Below are 15,768 nucleotides of genomic sequence, written 5' to 3'. Positions count from 1 at the left end.
TTGTTAAAACTATATTCATATACTGGGTTAGGGTTGTTTGCTTACCTATATACAGACAAATTTCACATTTTTTCATGTTAAACTGAACTGCTAAAAGACCAGGTTATGTTGGCAAGTAATTGACTTTAATCAATTGAAAGTTTACCAATTGAACAGGAAAACATGGACCCATAAAATGTGTAGGTTGTAAATTACTTTAACTTTATCCTACTGGTAAGAAAAGAAAAGGTAGATGGAGCAACAATAGCACTCATGATAACTTACTAAGCAAATATATATGTCAGTCAAAATAAAAAGATGAACATTTTTGACTTATTTTGTCACTTAGGCCATAATTGTCAATATATCAACATATAATTGTCATTAGGCTATAATTCTAATGCAGTATCTCATAATTTAGACTTTGCAAGTGAAATATTTTACTCATATAAAGTCAAATTTTTGGCTTACCAAGAACAGCCTATTTTATTTTTATTAAGACCTTTTTTATTTTCATCAAGAACTTTTCAACATTTTTTTTCTTTTTTGGGGCGATGGGCTTCCTTCCTATACCGATGGTCCCTCTCATTAAATGCTGAGAGGAGGAGAGCAGGTTTGGCTTGTTGCAAATGTATTTATGTAAATGAGCTTTGTGTGAAAGTGTGAAAATGACTGCTCCCTCCCATAGGTATAATGGATATAGACTGTGCATGATTGTAATTACCTGAAATAATGTTGTAACGGTTCGACGGTTACTGTAGTGGGATGATAGTGTAACTACCGGCACGCTCACCCGCCGTTGCGTGTGAAATGACGCAGAGATGATCAGCACCGCTGGCTCTGAACGTGACTTGGCTCGCTGCGTTTGGCAACAACGACAAATATGCGCTCGTTGAGTTGTGTAGTCTGTGATTTTACCAGTAAATATTGAAGGAGGTGAAATGACAGGATATCTATATTGTACCCAAGCGCCTACCGCAGCATCTGGTTCTCACTGAGGAAGGACACGACTGTGCGGTCCGGGAGATGGACTGGAGGACTGCGGAAACCGGGGATGACGGGATACCGAGGGAAGAAGCGGCCGCCGGCCTCTGTCTACAGCTTGACCTGGGGGACACCGGTGCGTATGTCTTTCAGTTAGAATATATATGTTTTTGTCGGTCAGTGACAAATTGCTATACAGTCCCATCATCTTGGGCGCGCAGAGCTGCCTGTGACAGCAGGTGCACAGGGGATGTGAAGTTGGATATAAGTAGCAGCTCATCCAGTCATATGTGAATGTAGCAAATATAATTTAACTAAAAAGACTACAGAAAAAAATATAGCTGTTTTCCGCCAAGGCAGATACTCAAAAGCCGTAGTTAAAAGGAATTTGAGCTGTTGAACTGAGCTTTGTTAGATAACAGTGTCAAGATTCAAGTCACTGCTGCTCTGTTGTAAATGGCCCACCCACAGTGTCAGTGTCTCACTGCAGACTGGCACCAATACAAGGTGCACATCAGGGATGCGTACACACATTCCCAAAAGACCTGGTAAAGACAGCTGCTGTGGGATGTTCATCCAAATAATTACTTCTAACCTGTGTGCAGCTATTTGCTCGCGGGGCACACACACACACACAGTCTTTTGCATGTACAGTATAAGCAGGAGCTGTACCTTTTGTACAGTATGACACCTGCACAATATGGGCTGTTCATCAGCCACTGTAGTAAACACTTATCATGGTCAGGTGTCCTTTTGCTCCTCTCCTCAACCTCTATCAGTCTTCATAGTTCTGTCTCCCTCTTTCTCTTCCCTGCTAAATCTGAAGAGTGCCTTATGTAATCTGATATGGAATTATAACGTAAACCACACACTAATCCTCTGGTGGTATCAATTCCAAGAATCACTGTGGATGTGATGGCTACAAATATTACATGCATGACAGGTTTATGATATTTATGTCCTAATGTTACAGAAGCAAAGCAGATGTTGCAAATCAGTTTTAGAGGGGCAATACATTTTCTTTGCATCTGCATGTTCATACATATGCATGTTGTGTACACATGATTATCATGAAGTCCACCAGATTATACTTGTGTGCGGAGAGCCTCAGGGCATCAAACTCTACTCCTGTGTTTAGTGTCACATTAATATCACAGAAACAGACCGCCATTTTCTCAGCTGATAAGGGAGAGCTCTAATCCTCTTTACTATGACACACACACAGGCCTTAAGGCACACTTCTTTTAACATTGTCACAATTATTTCACTTACATTTACAGCAAATGTCCATTTCCCAATTGTTTTAACTCTGACACAGTTACTTCTATGTTTCAAACAAACCATCTTACTGGTAGCTTGTTTTTTTGCATAGTAAACAAAATGCTACAGTGAGTTTGTCCTGTGTGTTGCTTGCAGCTCAGTGGCACATTATTCTGGTCTGACCCTAATCCCACAGAGACTCTTTGTGTATGTGCCTGCCCCAGGATACTCCTTCTCATTGTTCTGCTTGACAGGCTTTGATGCAGTGTTAATCTGTAGGTTACAGGTGTGGTCAGTCGTGTGTGTATCCTGTCACTGCATGAAAGGACAAACAAGAAATAGCAACAACAAAAAAATATGAGAAGCTGCTCATTTTTGTTGGTAGATTTGCATGTTGAATTTAGATGTACTTTTTGCACAGTTTGTCTGGCTACCTCTTCTCACACTGAAATATCTCAACAACTATTGGATGGATCACTATTAAATTTTGTACAGACATTCATGGTCCCCAGAGGATCAATCCTACTGACTTTGGTGATCCGCTGACTGAAATGTCTCAATAACCCCTGAATGGGTTGCCATGAAGTTTGGTGTAGACATTAATGTCTGGGTTAAATGTAATAACTTTGGTCATGCCTTCACTTTCAGTGATCTAATGTCATCATCAGGTCAAAATTTTAATTTGTCCAGTACTTTGGTGTATGACCAAATACTTGCAAAACTAATGACTCCATCTGCCTCAACTGCACTTTGTGTTTGGTACTAATGAGCAAATGTTAGCATACTAACACGCTAAACTAAAATGTTTAGTGTAGCAGTTGCCCTTGTAAAGCAATTAAAGAGTGTGAGTAGAGGAACACTTGTACTTGGCTCCAGAAGATAATACTACCTCACTGTTGTCAGGATTTGAAATCAAATATGTTGCATGTTAGTTTGAATTTTTGACAATTCAAATTGTATGATTCTTGGATTTTGTTTGCCTTTGCTGACCCACCATTGAGAAGTCATTGTATATATTATACTGTACATGAACTATTGTTGTGTTATGTCATGCCTTAATGATAGAAACATCTGCCACAGAGTATGCTGTGTGCTTTAACATGGCTTAAAGATTCATTATCCCTACTTTGTCAGTAAGCACTTCCTTCTTTCACCCTCATACGACCTAAACTTTAGCATAATGATGCAAACTGAGTAGTTTGTAGTACTGTGAAGTACTGTGAACTGTCTCATTTCCCGTTCACTTCCTTCTTTACTGCTCCTTCATCCTCTATTCTACACATACACATACAAGCATAGTCCAATTGCGTCCTTTGTGTTGGTTGGAAAGATTCTTCCTAATCCTTATGTGTGATTGGTTGGCGATGTGATCTGGAGACCTCAGCCAATGACAGCACTCAGATTAGGGAGGAAGTCAATCCAATAGAGTTTTTACCTTCTTGGTACAAATCTGACTGATCCAGGAATAGAAAACCCTGACTGCACACTGACTGCTTAATGTCATACTTTGGTTTAGCTGGGGATTTTTGCTGCATGTCTTTTCTGTTTCGGGATTATCAAACAATCGGTAACCTGTAGACACTGAACTCTTCTTCTGGTGAGTTAACCAATCATTTATATGGAATGAAGTTGATAAGTTATATATACAGATGATGGTATATCTATACCCTTTGCAGAGAGAAAGGCTTTTTGCTGATTTGAGCGATAAATTCCATCTGGATGACTGTACATTATAGCTAATACATTTACTAATACTCATTATAAACACAGTTCAATAGTCCTACTAAGTAAATTATGAAAATGACAAAATAATCTCACCACAAGGTTACAAAAAATCTTTCCACAAAGCCCATTCAGTAGCTTCTCAAGAGCTTTCAATATCAAGATCTTCCTCAGCAGACCTATAAAAATACTACTTAAGATAATGAATGCCCTAACTACGGCTTGAATTTCTGCATGCACAGTGGAAACCACCTGTGTTTGGTATCCAGTCATGTAGCACTTATAGCAAAGCACTAATCTATGTACCCTCTTTGTATCAACTATATGTAACTTTCAACCAGAAACATTTGGCTGATGAAATAGAAGGCAGGGCACCTGCAGAACAACTCGGACATCTTATTTGCCACTGAAGTTACTGGTTTGTGTTACCTGCGGTTTCAGTCTGCTTTGGGGATAATTAGACAGTCAGACAGTCAGTCAGACATGTTTAATAACTCCCTATAAAGGCTTGAATCTACAGTGTATAGGTAATGATCCCCAACCCCATTGTGAGTCTGATGGCAAAGTTGGCATTCCTTGCTAAATCATTAATCAGTAAATCACACTAAATAATGTACCAATGTATACGCCTCCTAACCTGTTTCTCCTGTGCCTTCTCTGTCTGTCTCTGTCTACAGATCCAGCCAAGAGGGGTCAGATAACAGAGGTGAGAGGATACTATACACTATACACCTGTCTGTCTCACCTGTCTCAGTTGTTTTCTTCTTGTCTTACCTTTTATTTCATCCTTCTCACTTTCCGTGTTTGTGTTTTGGTTTGCTGTATGGTTCAGTTTCATGTGACCTCTGATGGGACAATGTACAGTACATATCTACAGTATATAACATATACAGTAAATTTACATTTCCTCTTTCTGTCCTGACAGATGCCGTCCCCATTCGGAGCGGGTGCAGCTCATGAGAAGAAGATTGGCCACAGGAGAGTAGATGCCTCAGGAGAGACAACATACAAGAAGGTTGGCTTTTCCTCTTCACATACTTCTACTTTTCTCTATTTCTCTTTCTCTTTATGCTATCTTCATACTCTCTTGCTCTCTGGTTGTTGTCACTTTCCTCCTTTTCTCACTGTGTGAAGCCAGTGTATACTGTGTATCTCAAGTACTGTTTGTACATTTGCTTGGCCTGACGATTTCATCAACTACTTTCCACCCACACCTCACCCTGTTGTTCTTTTCTCCGCCGCCTCCAGACCACCTCCTCTGCCTTAAAAGGAGCCATCCAGCTGGGTATTGGGTATACTGTTGGTAACCTCAGCTCCAAGCCCGAGAGAGATGTGCTGATGCAGGACTTCTATGTGGTCGAAAGCATCTTCTTTCCCAAGTGGGTTTTTCTATGAGTGGACGTGTATGTGTACTGCATGTGCATATGTGTGTGGGAAGTATCTAATACAATTATTTTCATCCTCCTCTTCCTGCTGGTCCCGCCTTGCTCCAAACAGTGAGGGCAGTAACCTCACTCCGGCCCACCACTTTCCAGACTTCAGGTTTAAAACTTACGCCCCTGTGGCCTTTCGTTACTTCCGGGAGCTGTTCGGGATCCGACCAGATGACTACTTGGTGAGATATGATTTTCTCTAATGAGCCATGGTGCATGGAGTGTTTTGTGCAGCTAAAACTAAAATGTTTGCCTTTATGTACAGAATCATAATTCCATACGTAAACATAACTGTCCATTATTTGCTTCAGGAGATGTAATGGTTAACTAACTGCTGCAAACATATTAGTTAGTTTTTATTATATGGAACTGTACTAGAAGGCAAATTGAGGCAAATTTTAAACAGTTATTATCTACAAGTAATAATATTTCATCACAATTTCCTTCCCTATGATCAGCAGAAAGAAAGATCTAGTAATAGAAAGTATATAAAAGTAATAAAAGCATCACATTTTCTATGTATACTGGATCAACAACACTGTGTGATCTATTAAATGTAGAAAAGACAAAGTAACAAAAAAAACATCAATAATAATTGTTTCTACAAACAGCAATACCCATTTACAGTGTATATGGAAGGTTTTCAGACCCGTTCAAGTTTTCTATATTTTGTTGATGTTTCAGACTCATCTTAAAAATTTTTTTCTCCTCAGTCTACACACAGTACTTCACAATGACAAAGCAAAAACAGGTTTTTGGAAAGTTTTATACATTTATTCAGAATAAAAATCTTAAAAATCTATTATTTTTCTTCCACCTGCTTATTAGCTTTCATTTGATAGCAGTGTAATAAATCACACTGTAGGATACCTAACATGGGCTAAATATAGATTTGTGTGAAGTTCCCTCTGATAGCTTTTGACTGATGATCAGGGGAGTTATCAAAGAATACATGCTCTCTGCCACATCAGACCCCTGCTGATGTTAGGATGAACATTAAACACAAAACCATGCACACGCTGTTGCACATGCCTTTGCAAAGTTCACATCTGAGGGCATACACACACACACACACACATGCAGTGACATACAGCACGTTGAAGCTCACATTCTGCCTGTGCCAGAGGGAGATTAGCAGACTAAAGCTTTCTTTTTTAAACTCCAAGTAGTGGCAGCAGACAATCAGAGAGTAGATTGTGTTTGTGTCAGCTTGTGTTTGTTTGTGGTATTTTTGGATGTTGACTAAACCATAGAGATTTTTATCACAATATTAGACAAATTAAACCACAAAAAGTGCGTTTCTCTCACTCATCATCATATGGGAACATAGCAAAATCTAACAGCTCAATTCATCATTCAAATTGATAGATATGACTGATGCTTATAAGATGATGTGTTATGAGTTATGTTTCAAATGCTGCTAGTGCACATGGTGTTGGACACCAGCATGAAGTAGGCGAAAGTATCATCACTGGAGTTACTAACACTAAAAGGTGTAAATGTCATAATGCACAGTTTACACTGCTAGTAGTAGATGTGTAATCCTTCTCACCCACACGCACAAAGTAATGTATACACACTTGCACTTGCTGTGGATGAGCAATGCCATCTGAGTGGGTATATGAATTCATCCGATGCCTTGCTTGGATCCAGCATTAACAGTGAGATCAACAGATGAACTACAAAGTACAAATTTGGATGAAACATTTACCTTCTTTGCCAGAAGTTCAGACTATTCCTTTAACATAGGAAGAATAAGCTGAAAAACATTAATTCTGTTCATGTGGCTGTTGTATGTTAAAACACTCTTTTCAGAGCTTTTGGATCAGATTGTCAGACTTAAAGCAAGACCCCAGTGTAAATTTTGATCTATGTTTGTTCCTCTGTGTCCCTGTCTAGTATTCTCTATGTAATGAGCCACTGATTGAACTGACGAATCCGGGAGCTAGTGGCTCCATATTCTACGTAACCCGTGATGATGAGTTCATCATCAAAACTGTCATGCATAAGGAGGCAGAGTTTCTGCAGAAACTGCTTCCTGGATACTATATGGTAAGTCAAACCAAAGCCCCCTAGTTTCACACTATTAATATTGAGTATAAAGAGTTAAAACACAGCCAACAAGTGTGGAGAATTAGTAATTAAGAAGGTTAATTTTTATCTGCAGCAAATGTTTAATTTTCTTCTGAATTACCATACTGTACCTGAGAGGAAGTGGGAAACTAAAGCCACTTGGTTTGTAATAGTCTGTGTATTCAGAGATTTGGGTTTGTGGTGGTGGGTGTTTGTGTGCAGGAGCGCATGCTTAAGAGTAATGCAGCAGCTTCTAGTCATCTTTATCCTCTTTATCCTACCCCCCGGTGTTGGCCCCGGTCAGCAGTGACGCCAACCAGTGGCTTTGTAATAGATAAGAGCAGAGAGGTTGTACCTGACTGAGACCTGGGCTAAGTACTCCTTAACAGGCTAAACAGTAGAGACACACAAGTATGGGCTGAGGCCCGTGGATATGTCACGCTGTCTGACAGGTGCATGGTACTGAGGCTGAAACACATAGACTACATGCCTTATCGCCAATAATAAAATGTATTTTCTCCTTTATTTCTCCCTCTCCTTCCTGTTTCCTTTCCTGCATCTGCAACCTGCATCTACCCTTCTCCAGAACTTGAACCAGAACCCTCGAACTTTGCTGCCAAAGTTCTTTGGCCTCTACTGCGTCCAGTGTGGGGGCAAAAACATCCGAGTTGTTGTGATGAACAATATTTTACCGCGCTCTGTACGCATGCACCTCAAGTTTGACTTGAAAGGCTCCACTTACAAGAGGCGAGCATCCAAGAAGGAGCGGGAGAAGTCCAAACCCACTTTTAAAGACCTGGACTTTCTGAGTGATATTCCCGAGGGCCTCACTCTGGACCAGGACACATACAGCGCTCTGGTCAAAACCCTGCAAAGAGACTGTCTGGTAAGAAAGAGAGAGGAGGGATAAGATGAAAGAAAGAATAGATAAAAGATATTAGATAAAAAATCTATATTCCATACATTTTCCTGTATTATATGTGTGTTTCATGTCAGGTGCTGGAGAGTTTTAAGATCATGGACTACAGTTTGCTGCTTGGGATCCACAACAAGACACAAGCTGAGAGAGAGCATCAGTCCCAGGGCTCACCTGCAGGCGGTGGGGATGAAAAGAAGCCCGCAGCTCAGAGAGCCTTGTATTCCACCGCAATGGAGTCTATACAGGGAGGCTCCACATGCAGGGACACTCTGGATCATGATGACACGTAAGTCACCATTTCATAATGGTTGCCCTAACCGTTACATTGAATCAACTATATCCAGTTGAAGCTGCAGCAGTATCTACACGACACACTAACTTTACTACATGACACACCCACTTGGTTAGGTTTAGGCATGAGGAGGGAGAGTTAGGGGTCGGAAGGGCGTGTCGTTTAACATGTCGAGTGACAACATCAGGGCAGTGTGTTGTGTAATAAAGTGGTTGTGTCATGTAGGGTAAGGGTGACTCTGCAAGACTGCAGCTAGAGCTTTCTCCATTGAATCTACACAATGTAACTTCTTCTCTGTCTGCAGTATGGGTGGTATTCCAGCTGTGGGAAGTAAAGGAGAGCGCCTCCTGCTGTTCATTGGAATCATTGACATTCTGCAGTCCTACAGGTAGGGATCGAAAACTCCAGTATTTAAAGGTGCTGTAAATGTGTGTCATGTAATGCTGATAATTCAAAACATTAACTTTGAGACATTTGTCTAACATTTATGACACAAAACCAACTGGAAGAGTATTATCAGCCTCTACGTTGCATTTTAGAGAATGTGCCATTAGGTCATATTTTCTGGGAGGTACTGCGGGGTTCCTTTTCTATCAATTGACCTGACCAAGTTATCACAATGAATTTGATAATGATTAATATTGGTGTTATAAATGCTGGACATATCACCTTTAATCTCTACTACCTTCAATCAGGTGCACTGTTTAATGTTACATTTGTCATACCAGTCTGTCTTTCATCGGACACCTCAGGACAGGAAAAAAATTGGATTTTTCTCTGGCTTCAAAGTCAGGAAGGCATTAGGCTCAGACTGACATTAATCCAGACAAAATGTGGCTGTTAGGAATATTACTGTAAATAATGGAAAGAAATCATGAAGTAAAAATAATCCCAGACATGTCACACTGTCCTCTATATAAGAACAAATGGAGGACACGCATAACAGCTATTGTCAGGACAGGTGTGTAGACATACACCGATCTTAAAATGCACATCAACATTGTAAGTAGGATTCTAGCCACTGATTCAGTCCTGAGTTGCCAGGTAAGCACAGTAAATCATTGAATAAGTTGAACTAAATTATTTAATTGCCTTGTCTGACAGAATGATAAAGAAACTGGAGCACAGTTGGAAGTCCCTCATCCATGATGGGGTGAGTAGCTTTCATAACGATTACGTGACAGTCTGTATCCAAGCAAATAAACCTTACTAAATCATGTCAAATTTGATCTCTTTGATTTATTTCTTTTCTATATATTGTATGTAATGCACATAAAAACATTGATTTGTCACTGTGTATGAAAAATGTCTCAATCTCTTTTTCTTTAACTACGCCCACCTCTACTCTCACAGGACACAGTGTCAGTTCACAGACCTGGTTTCTATGCTGAAAGGTTTTACAAATTCTGTAGCACCATTGTCTTCAAGAAGAGCTGCTGTGAGTTTACAAATGTGCATGAGACATATACTTTGATTGTGTTTTGTATTTGATGATAACAATTCCAATAAGGGAATACTAGATTTTCTTCTGCAAAAATTTTGGGATATCTTCCTTTTTGGAATGAAAGTCCAAGTAACCATCAACTACTTTCACAGCATTGCGATCGTCTCCATCTAAGAGGGGGCGAGGAGCTCTCTCATCCAAGTCCAGTGCTGGTGGAGCGGGTTCAGCTGGGCAGCGTCCCTCACTGACAGACGAGAGGCAGGAAAACCTGGACAACTTGGAGAACCTACGAGGAGCTCACAGCTTTGCCATGTTTGAGGACAATGGTAGGTCTTCTAGGTCTTACTTCCCAGTGATATACAGCCATGACAATATGTTGCCCACGGGGGTCATTAAAGCTTTGTCTTATTTAATTCCATGTAAAAATGGGATGTTTAATATCAAACACATGAACCCATTAGTGCAAGATTATATGGACAAGTTGGCACTAGCCATCGTCAGTGTTTATAAATGTATATATAAGTGTTTAGAAATGTCTATGCAACAGTGCTGCAACAATTAGTCGATCGACAGAAAATTGATCTGATCTGTTAGAATTTTGGACAGCTGATCAGACAAAAGAAGAAGAACCTATAACTGGTATTTTTCTCTATTTTCTGACATTTCGTAGACAAAACGGTTAATTGATTAATCAAGAAAATAATCAGCAGATTGATAATTGCTAGTTGCAGCCATACTATGCAACACGATGCTTGAATAAAATTGTAAAAAAAAAAAAAAAAAAAGAAAGAATAGTCAATGGTTTTCTCTTGATAAATTATGTCTTTCAGACCTTGGTACATAAATAGCTTCAATTTTCTCAGTTGAGTATTCCATTTTCTGTTTAAATGAGATAAAATGAACCTTTTATTAATGTCTTTGGAGAAATATCAGAACAGCAGCAGATGCCAACAAAATCTAAGCGGCAGTAAAACTTTAAACAATCAAGAATAGATATGCATAACGTCATACTTTTTAAAAAGAATATATTTAATTGCAACATGCAGGATTTTGCTAAAGCAATTAAGCTCTGTTAATTATTTTGTTAGTGTATTTTCACCTCTCTTGCTCGTGCCTTAATGATCTCTTTATATATATATTTGTTAATGATGCCAATCAGGGAGAGAGCCACCCTGCACTCCTCCTTCCTTTGAAGATGCTACCACAGCATCTATCGCTACCACGCTCTCCTCTAACAACTCCCTACCCACCACCCCCTTCGATACACCAGAGCACCCACGCTACAGGAGACAGATGCACTCCCCAAATGTGGCCAGGTGAGAATAACTGTGAATTAATGACATATCTAATCTATATTGACAATATTCTGTCAATATCCACTCTCCCCCACTGATACCACACCCTGTATTGTCCTGTGTACTTCCAGGTCTCAAAAAGAAGTAGTTGAGGTTCATGAGAAAAAGCAGGAGACCATAACAGTGGAGGTGGAACTCAGGTACACACACATAAAGGGATAGCATACTAGTATAATGTCTATGTAACAATATTTTGACTCTGTTCTTTGTATTGCTTCATACAGTAAAATCCCAAAGAGCACGGAGCTCACACAGATGACAGAAAAGATCTCTCCCAGCCACCTGTCCCCTCAGCGTCCGCCGCGTGTCATTTCTTCATCCTCCCGTCCCTCTATTAGTCAATCCTCAGCACATTCCTCCTCCACCCTTCCTCCTTCCTTTGTATCTTCCTCCTCCACAGCTCAGTCAGCTTGCCAGTCATCCTCCACACTTGCTTCATCCATCCGTCCGTCCACCAAACCCCTCACCTCTCCCACAGCCGCTCAATCTTCCACCCTCTCTTCTACAATCTCTCACTCATCCGCAAAATCCACACTTTCCACTTCGACAGCCTCGTCAGCTCGTAACGCCACCACCCTCGCTAGTGCTTCAGCATTTACCCCCATCTGCCCCGCCTTCCCTCAGTCCTCCACCCAGAGCTCCTTTCACCATCTCCCCTCGACCCCTCCCTCCTCCCACCCTCCAAGCCCTCAGGTGCCCCAGCAGGCGCTGCGTACGTCGTGCAATCAGCTCTCTGTGTCCAGCAGCCACAACTCATTGGAAGGGGAGGTGCAGGTTTCCGACATCTATTTTGTAAGTCCCTATTGTCATTATCATTCAGTGTCATAATAAGCTACTTTCAAAGCAGTGAAACAAACCATAACACGATAGTGCTCTTCCAGAGGGTAAAAATCATTTTTCTTCTGTTTGTCTTTGATTTGCTGGGTCTCCTGCAGTGGCCCAGTCAGGACAGCATTGTAGAGTTATGATGGTGAGGGGTGAGGGTGTGTGTTGCAGTGTGCACGTACTTCTGGGAGTTGCTCTCACTGTCCGAAACGCTTTTTTTCTGGAGCACGAGGCTGCCACCAGTCGTAGTTCATGCTTTTGAATGTATCAGCAAAAACACCGGAGTTTTCTTTCCCGCACAGCATGATGTATTTATATCTGTCAATCTGCATTCATGTGCCCCATCAATGTCATGTACAGCTCTCCATAATTCTCTCTTTTGTGTGTGTGTGTGTGTTTTTTATGACATTATTGCATTCGTTTTCCACTTTCCTTCCTTTCTCTCCTCTATTATAAAACAGCTTCTATCGTCTCACATCTTCACTCGTCTCTCTCTTCCGTTCTGTGATGATTAATTCAATTCCCTTTATTTTCCTGTTTACACATCATAAGCATTTGTTTGTGTGTTGTGTGTGTGTGTGTGTGTGTCCATCCATCAGTATGCAGATGGCAGATATTGGGTGTACTCTCCAGTTCTTGGCCGTCGTAAGCTAAACTCTAGCTCAAGTTACAATGTAAGTCACCACTGAGGTAGTTAGAGTCATTTGTCATGCTAGGAGATGTTTCCATGTATCATCACATTGCTGGTAGCTGTTCTGTTGGGGCTGTCACAAACACAGCAGCTTATGGATCTTCAGAAGTAATTAAGACATGTCTTTTTAATGTGACTTGATTAGTGTTAAAGCCTGAAAAAGGCAGGAGTGAAAACTACAGCTTCTGAAGGGCCATCTTGTGCATTTAAATGGAGCATGCATCTTTATGTTTCTAGTAAACAGTAATTTAAATGTTTGAGAATATTGGATTTGCAGTTAGTTAACTGTAGCTTGTATCGGCTTTGTGCTTTTAGTAATGTCACAAGCTTCTGCCCGGTAGCACTCAGGTAGTACCGAGGAGCTGACGAAGCTCATTAGTGTCTATGCTTTGCTAGAATGAAATCTTGAAAATCATCTGTTTATTAAAGCTGCACTTGGTGCATTTTTTTAAAGCCCCTGAAATGTTGATTTCAAATATAAAGTATTTGTCTATAAAAGTAAATATTCATGACAATACACCACAATGAAGTAAAATTTTGGAAGAAAAAGTATTTATTAAGAGTCAAAAACTCATTTTGATACAAATCTTGCTAACTCTGATCGATGCATGGAAGTATGTGACATCACTTATTTCTAACCGAGTCCCACCCACTTCAAGCTAGTTAGAAAAGAAAGGACAAAAACACAAATACAGAAATCTCTGATACAAAATAATCACAAATGTTTTAGACTTTGGCAGAAAATTATGTGTTGTTTTGAGATACATTCGCTTATGGTAAGAAACTTATCGAGAAATTCTGTTTTCAGGGAATTTAAAATGAAATTACACCTATCTTAGCCAGAATATCATATCATCCTTTCTAACAGAGACCCTGTAGATTTGCCTTTTTTCTCTAAATTAAATTGTAGACAACTAGACATCTCTCCACATGGAGGAGGTGATAACAGTCAAAAAGCAAATGTTTCTCCAACCAGGAGGAAGCAATCACAGACTAACAGTGAGCACTTTAAGTGTTAAGAAATTTGTTTGGCGGCTGTTTGGAGCCCCCACCATACAAAACTGCACAGTGCAGCTTTAAACTAATCAATGTCTTGAGAATGTCTTTAGAAATGATCTGGCTATGTGTTATCTTTCCCAACTCCTGGATGGATTTGGTATCAGCAGAATCAGGAGGATCGGGGCTGGGTGTACTCTCCTCTGCACTCTGGCTCGGAGTCCAGAAGGGGCTCTGGGGAGAGTGAGACAGTAAGTGTATTTGTCATTAAATTACAAAGCAGAGATTAGTGTATATATTAGTGTTCATCCTACTCATCCTCTATGTCTCTCCCTCCTTTTTTCTCTCTCTGCTCTCTCTTTCAGTAACTCACAGTGGAGACAGCAGTGATGGGTGGAGACAGAGGCTGTCTGCACATACAGAAGCTGTGAGGTTCTTTAAAGCCACCAGGATACTATGAAGATTTAATGATACTGTTTGATGCTGGTCGCTCAAGCTGCATGTGGAAGCTTGCTTTGTCAACTGTAACATAGAAACAGAAAAACACCCACAGAGGAATTAACTTAAGAGTGTTCAAATATACAAGAAATACACACATGCATACAGGCACATACATGCACAGAAATATTATGCAAACAAAAAATCATAAAGCATACATCTGAATGGCCTCAAGCTGAAAATAAACTAAAACATGGTACAATCAGCTGAATGGCGCTGTGAATGAATTTGGTTGTTTAGCAAAAAAAAAAAAAAAGTCACGTATGGTTGCAGCCATGCTGGGTTTTTAGTGTTCATGAGTCAGCTGCACTGTGCCAGCTCTGGCTATGCAATATGGACATACATGTAACACATTTATTTTTTTTGCTAGGGGCACGTTGAGACTGTATATAATTTTATTTTTAGCACCTTATCAATGTACATGTGGCTGAGGTCTTTTGAAAATTGTACATTTTTTAATATTTTTGTCATCAATTATAGTTTGAAAACACACAACAGTTATTGTTTTGTGTGCTGTGTATGCACAGTGTTCTGTTGTGGCGTGTGGTGGTCCACTTATGAAACTTTAATCTGACAGTGAATGGTTGTGTTCAAAATGCCTTACTGACTAACTCATTTTCATAACTGTTTTGAATATTTCGGTCACTTCATTGAAAAAAAAAAAAACATTTAAAAAAAAATATACATTTACATACAGTATATTTTATTGTGAGTAAATACCAAATCTTTGAAGCAGAGTAAAAAAATTTAGCAGCCATGCATTTACACTTTTTCAGGATTTAGAACAAAGAAATGAAAGAAAAATGACTTCAGTTATCTTTTGTAAATTGTAGATAAACTGTGTGTGCCCTTATGTCTCTATGTGTGATTGGGAGACGTAATTTTTTTTTTTTTTTTTTGTCCTGCTTATTTGTCACATTGTCAAAAGGTGTAACTTCCATTTGTTATTGACCATGCAAGTCTGCCACCAGCTGAAAGCATGTTGGCTGTGTGAGAGAAATTAAATGTCCCAGATATATTGAATTAAATTGAAATAACTTACTATACAGGACCTGTGTATCGCAGGCTAATAGGAAAATAAATCTACAGTTGCTGCAGACAGTACCTTTCTTCTTCCATACCTAGTGATACTTGTTACAGCAGGACAGACCATAATTAGACTTCTTGACTGTGTCGATAAGCCCTGCTGTAACATATTACCGTATTATTTGAGTCTGCTGAAGTTAACCTGCCTGTTTGTAAGCAACAGTGTTTGTAGCTGATCACTGTGTAAAAGAAAATAAAGATTATATTGTGT

General features: G+C 39.8%; 1 protein-coding gene across 4 annotated transcripts; it reads left to right on the top strand.

Annotated features, from left to right (window-relative positions):
- The first annotated feature begins 661 nt into the window (after positions 1–661).
- On the top strand, positions 662–15,768 carry LOC122994581 (phosphatidylinositol 4-phosphate 5-kinase type-1 gamma-like). 4 transcript variants are annotated; one of them, XM_044369331.1, is made up of 18 exons: positions 662–1,099; positions 4,623–4,651; positions 4,871–4,960; positions 5,194–5,324; positions 5,443–5,560; positions 7,278–7,430; positions 8,038–8,337; positions 8,448–8,656; positions 8,967–9,050; positions 9,767–9,815; positions 10,016–10,100; positions 10,259–10,432; positions 11,266–11,422; positions 11,533–11,601; positions 11,686–12,253; positions 12,886–12,960; positions 14,144–14,224; positions 14,339–15,768. In XM_044369331.1, exons 1-18 carry the CDS (start codon positions 1,006–1,008, stop codon positions 14,339–14,341), a joined length of 2,469 nt encoding a protein of 822 aa, XP_044225266.1. In that variant the 5' UTR covers positions 662–1,005; the 3' UTR covers positions 14,342–15,768. The 4 variants fall into 4 exon arrangements, with proteins under 4 accessions (XP_044225266.1, XP_044225265.1, XP_044225268.1 ...); XM_044369330.1 differs by having other exon boundaries at positions 14,141–14,224; XM_044369333.1 differs by lacking the exon at positions 12,886–12,960.

Source organism: Thunnus albacares, chromosome 12 (genome assembly GCF_914725855.1).
Source record: "Thunnus albacares chromosome 12, fThuAlb1.1, whole genome shotgun sequence".
Taxonomy (NCBI): Eukaryota; Metazoa; Chordata; class Actinopteri; order Scombriformes; family Scombridae; genus Thunnus; species Thunnus albacares.
Note: the sequence above shows the minus strand (reverse complement) of the source record. Positions and strands in the feature narration are given on the sequence as shown.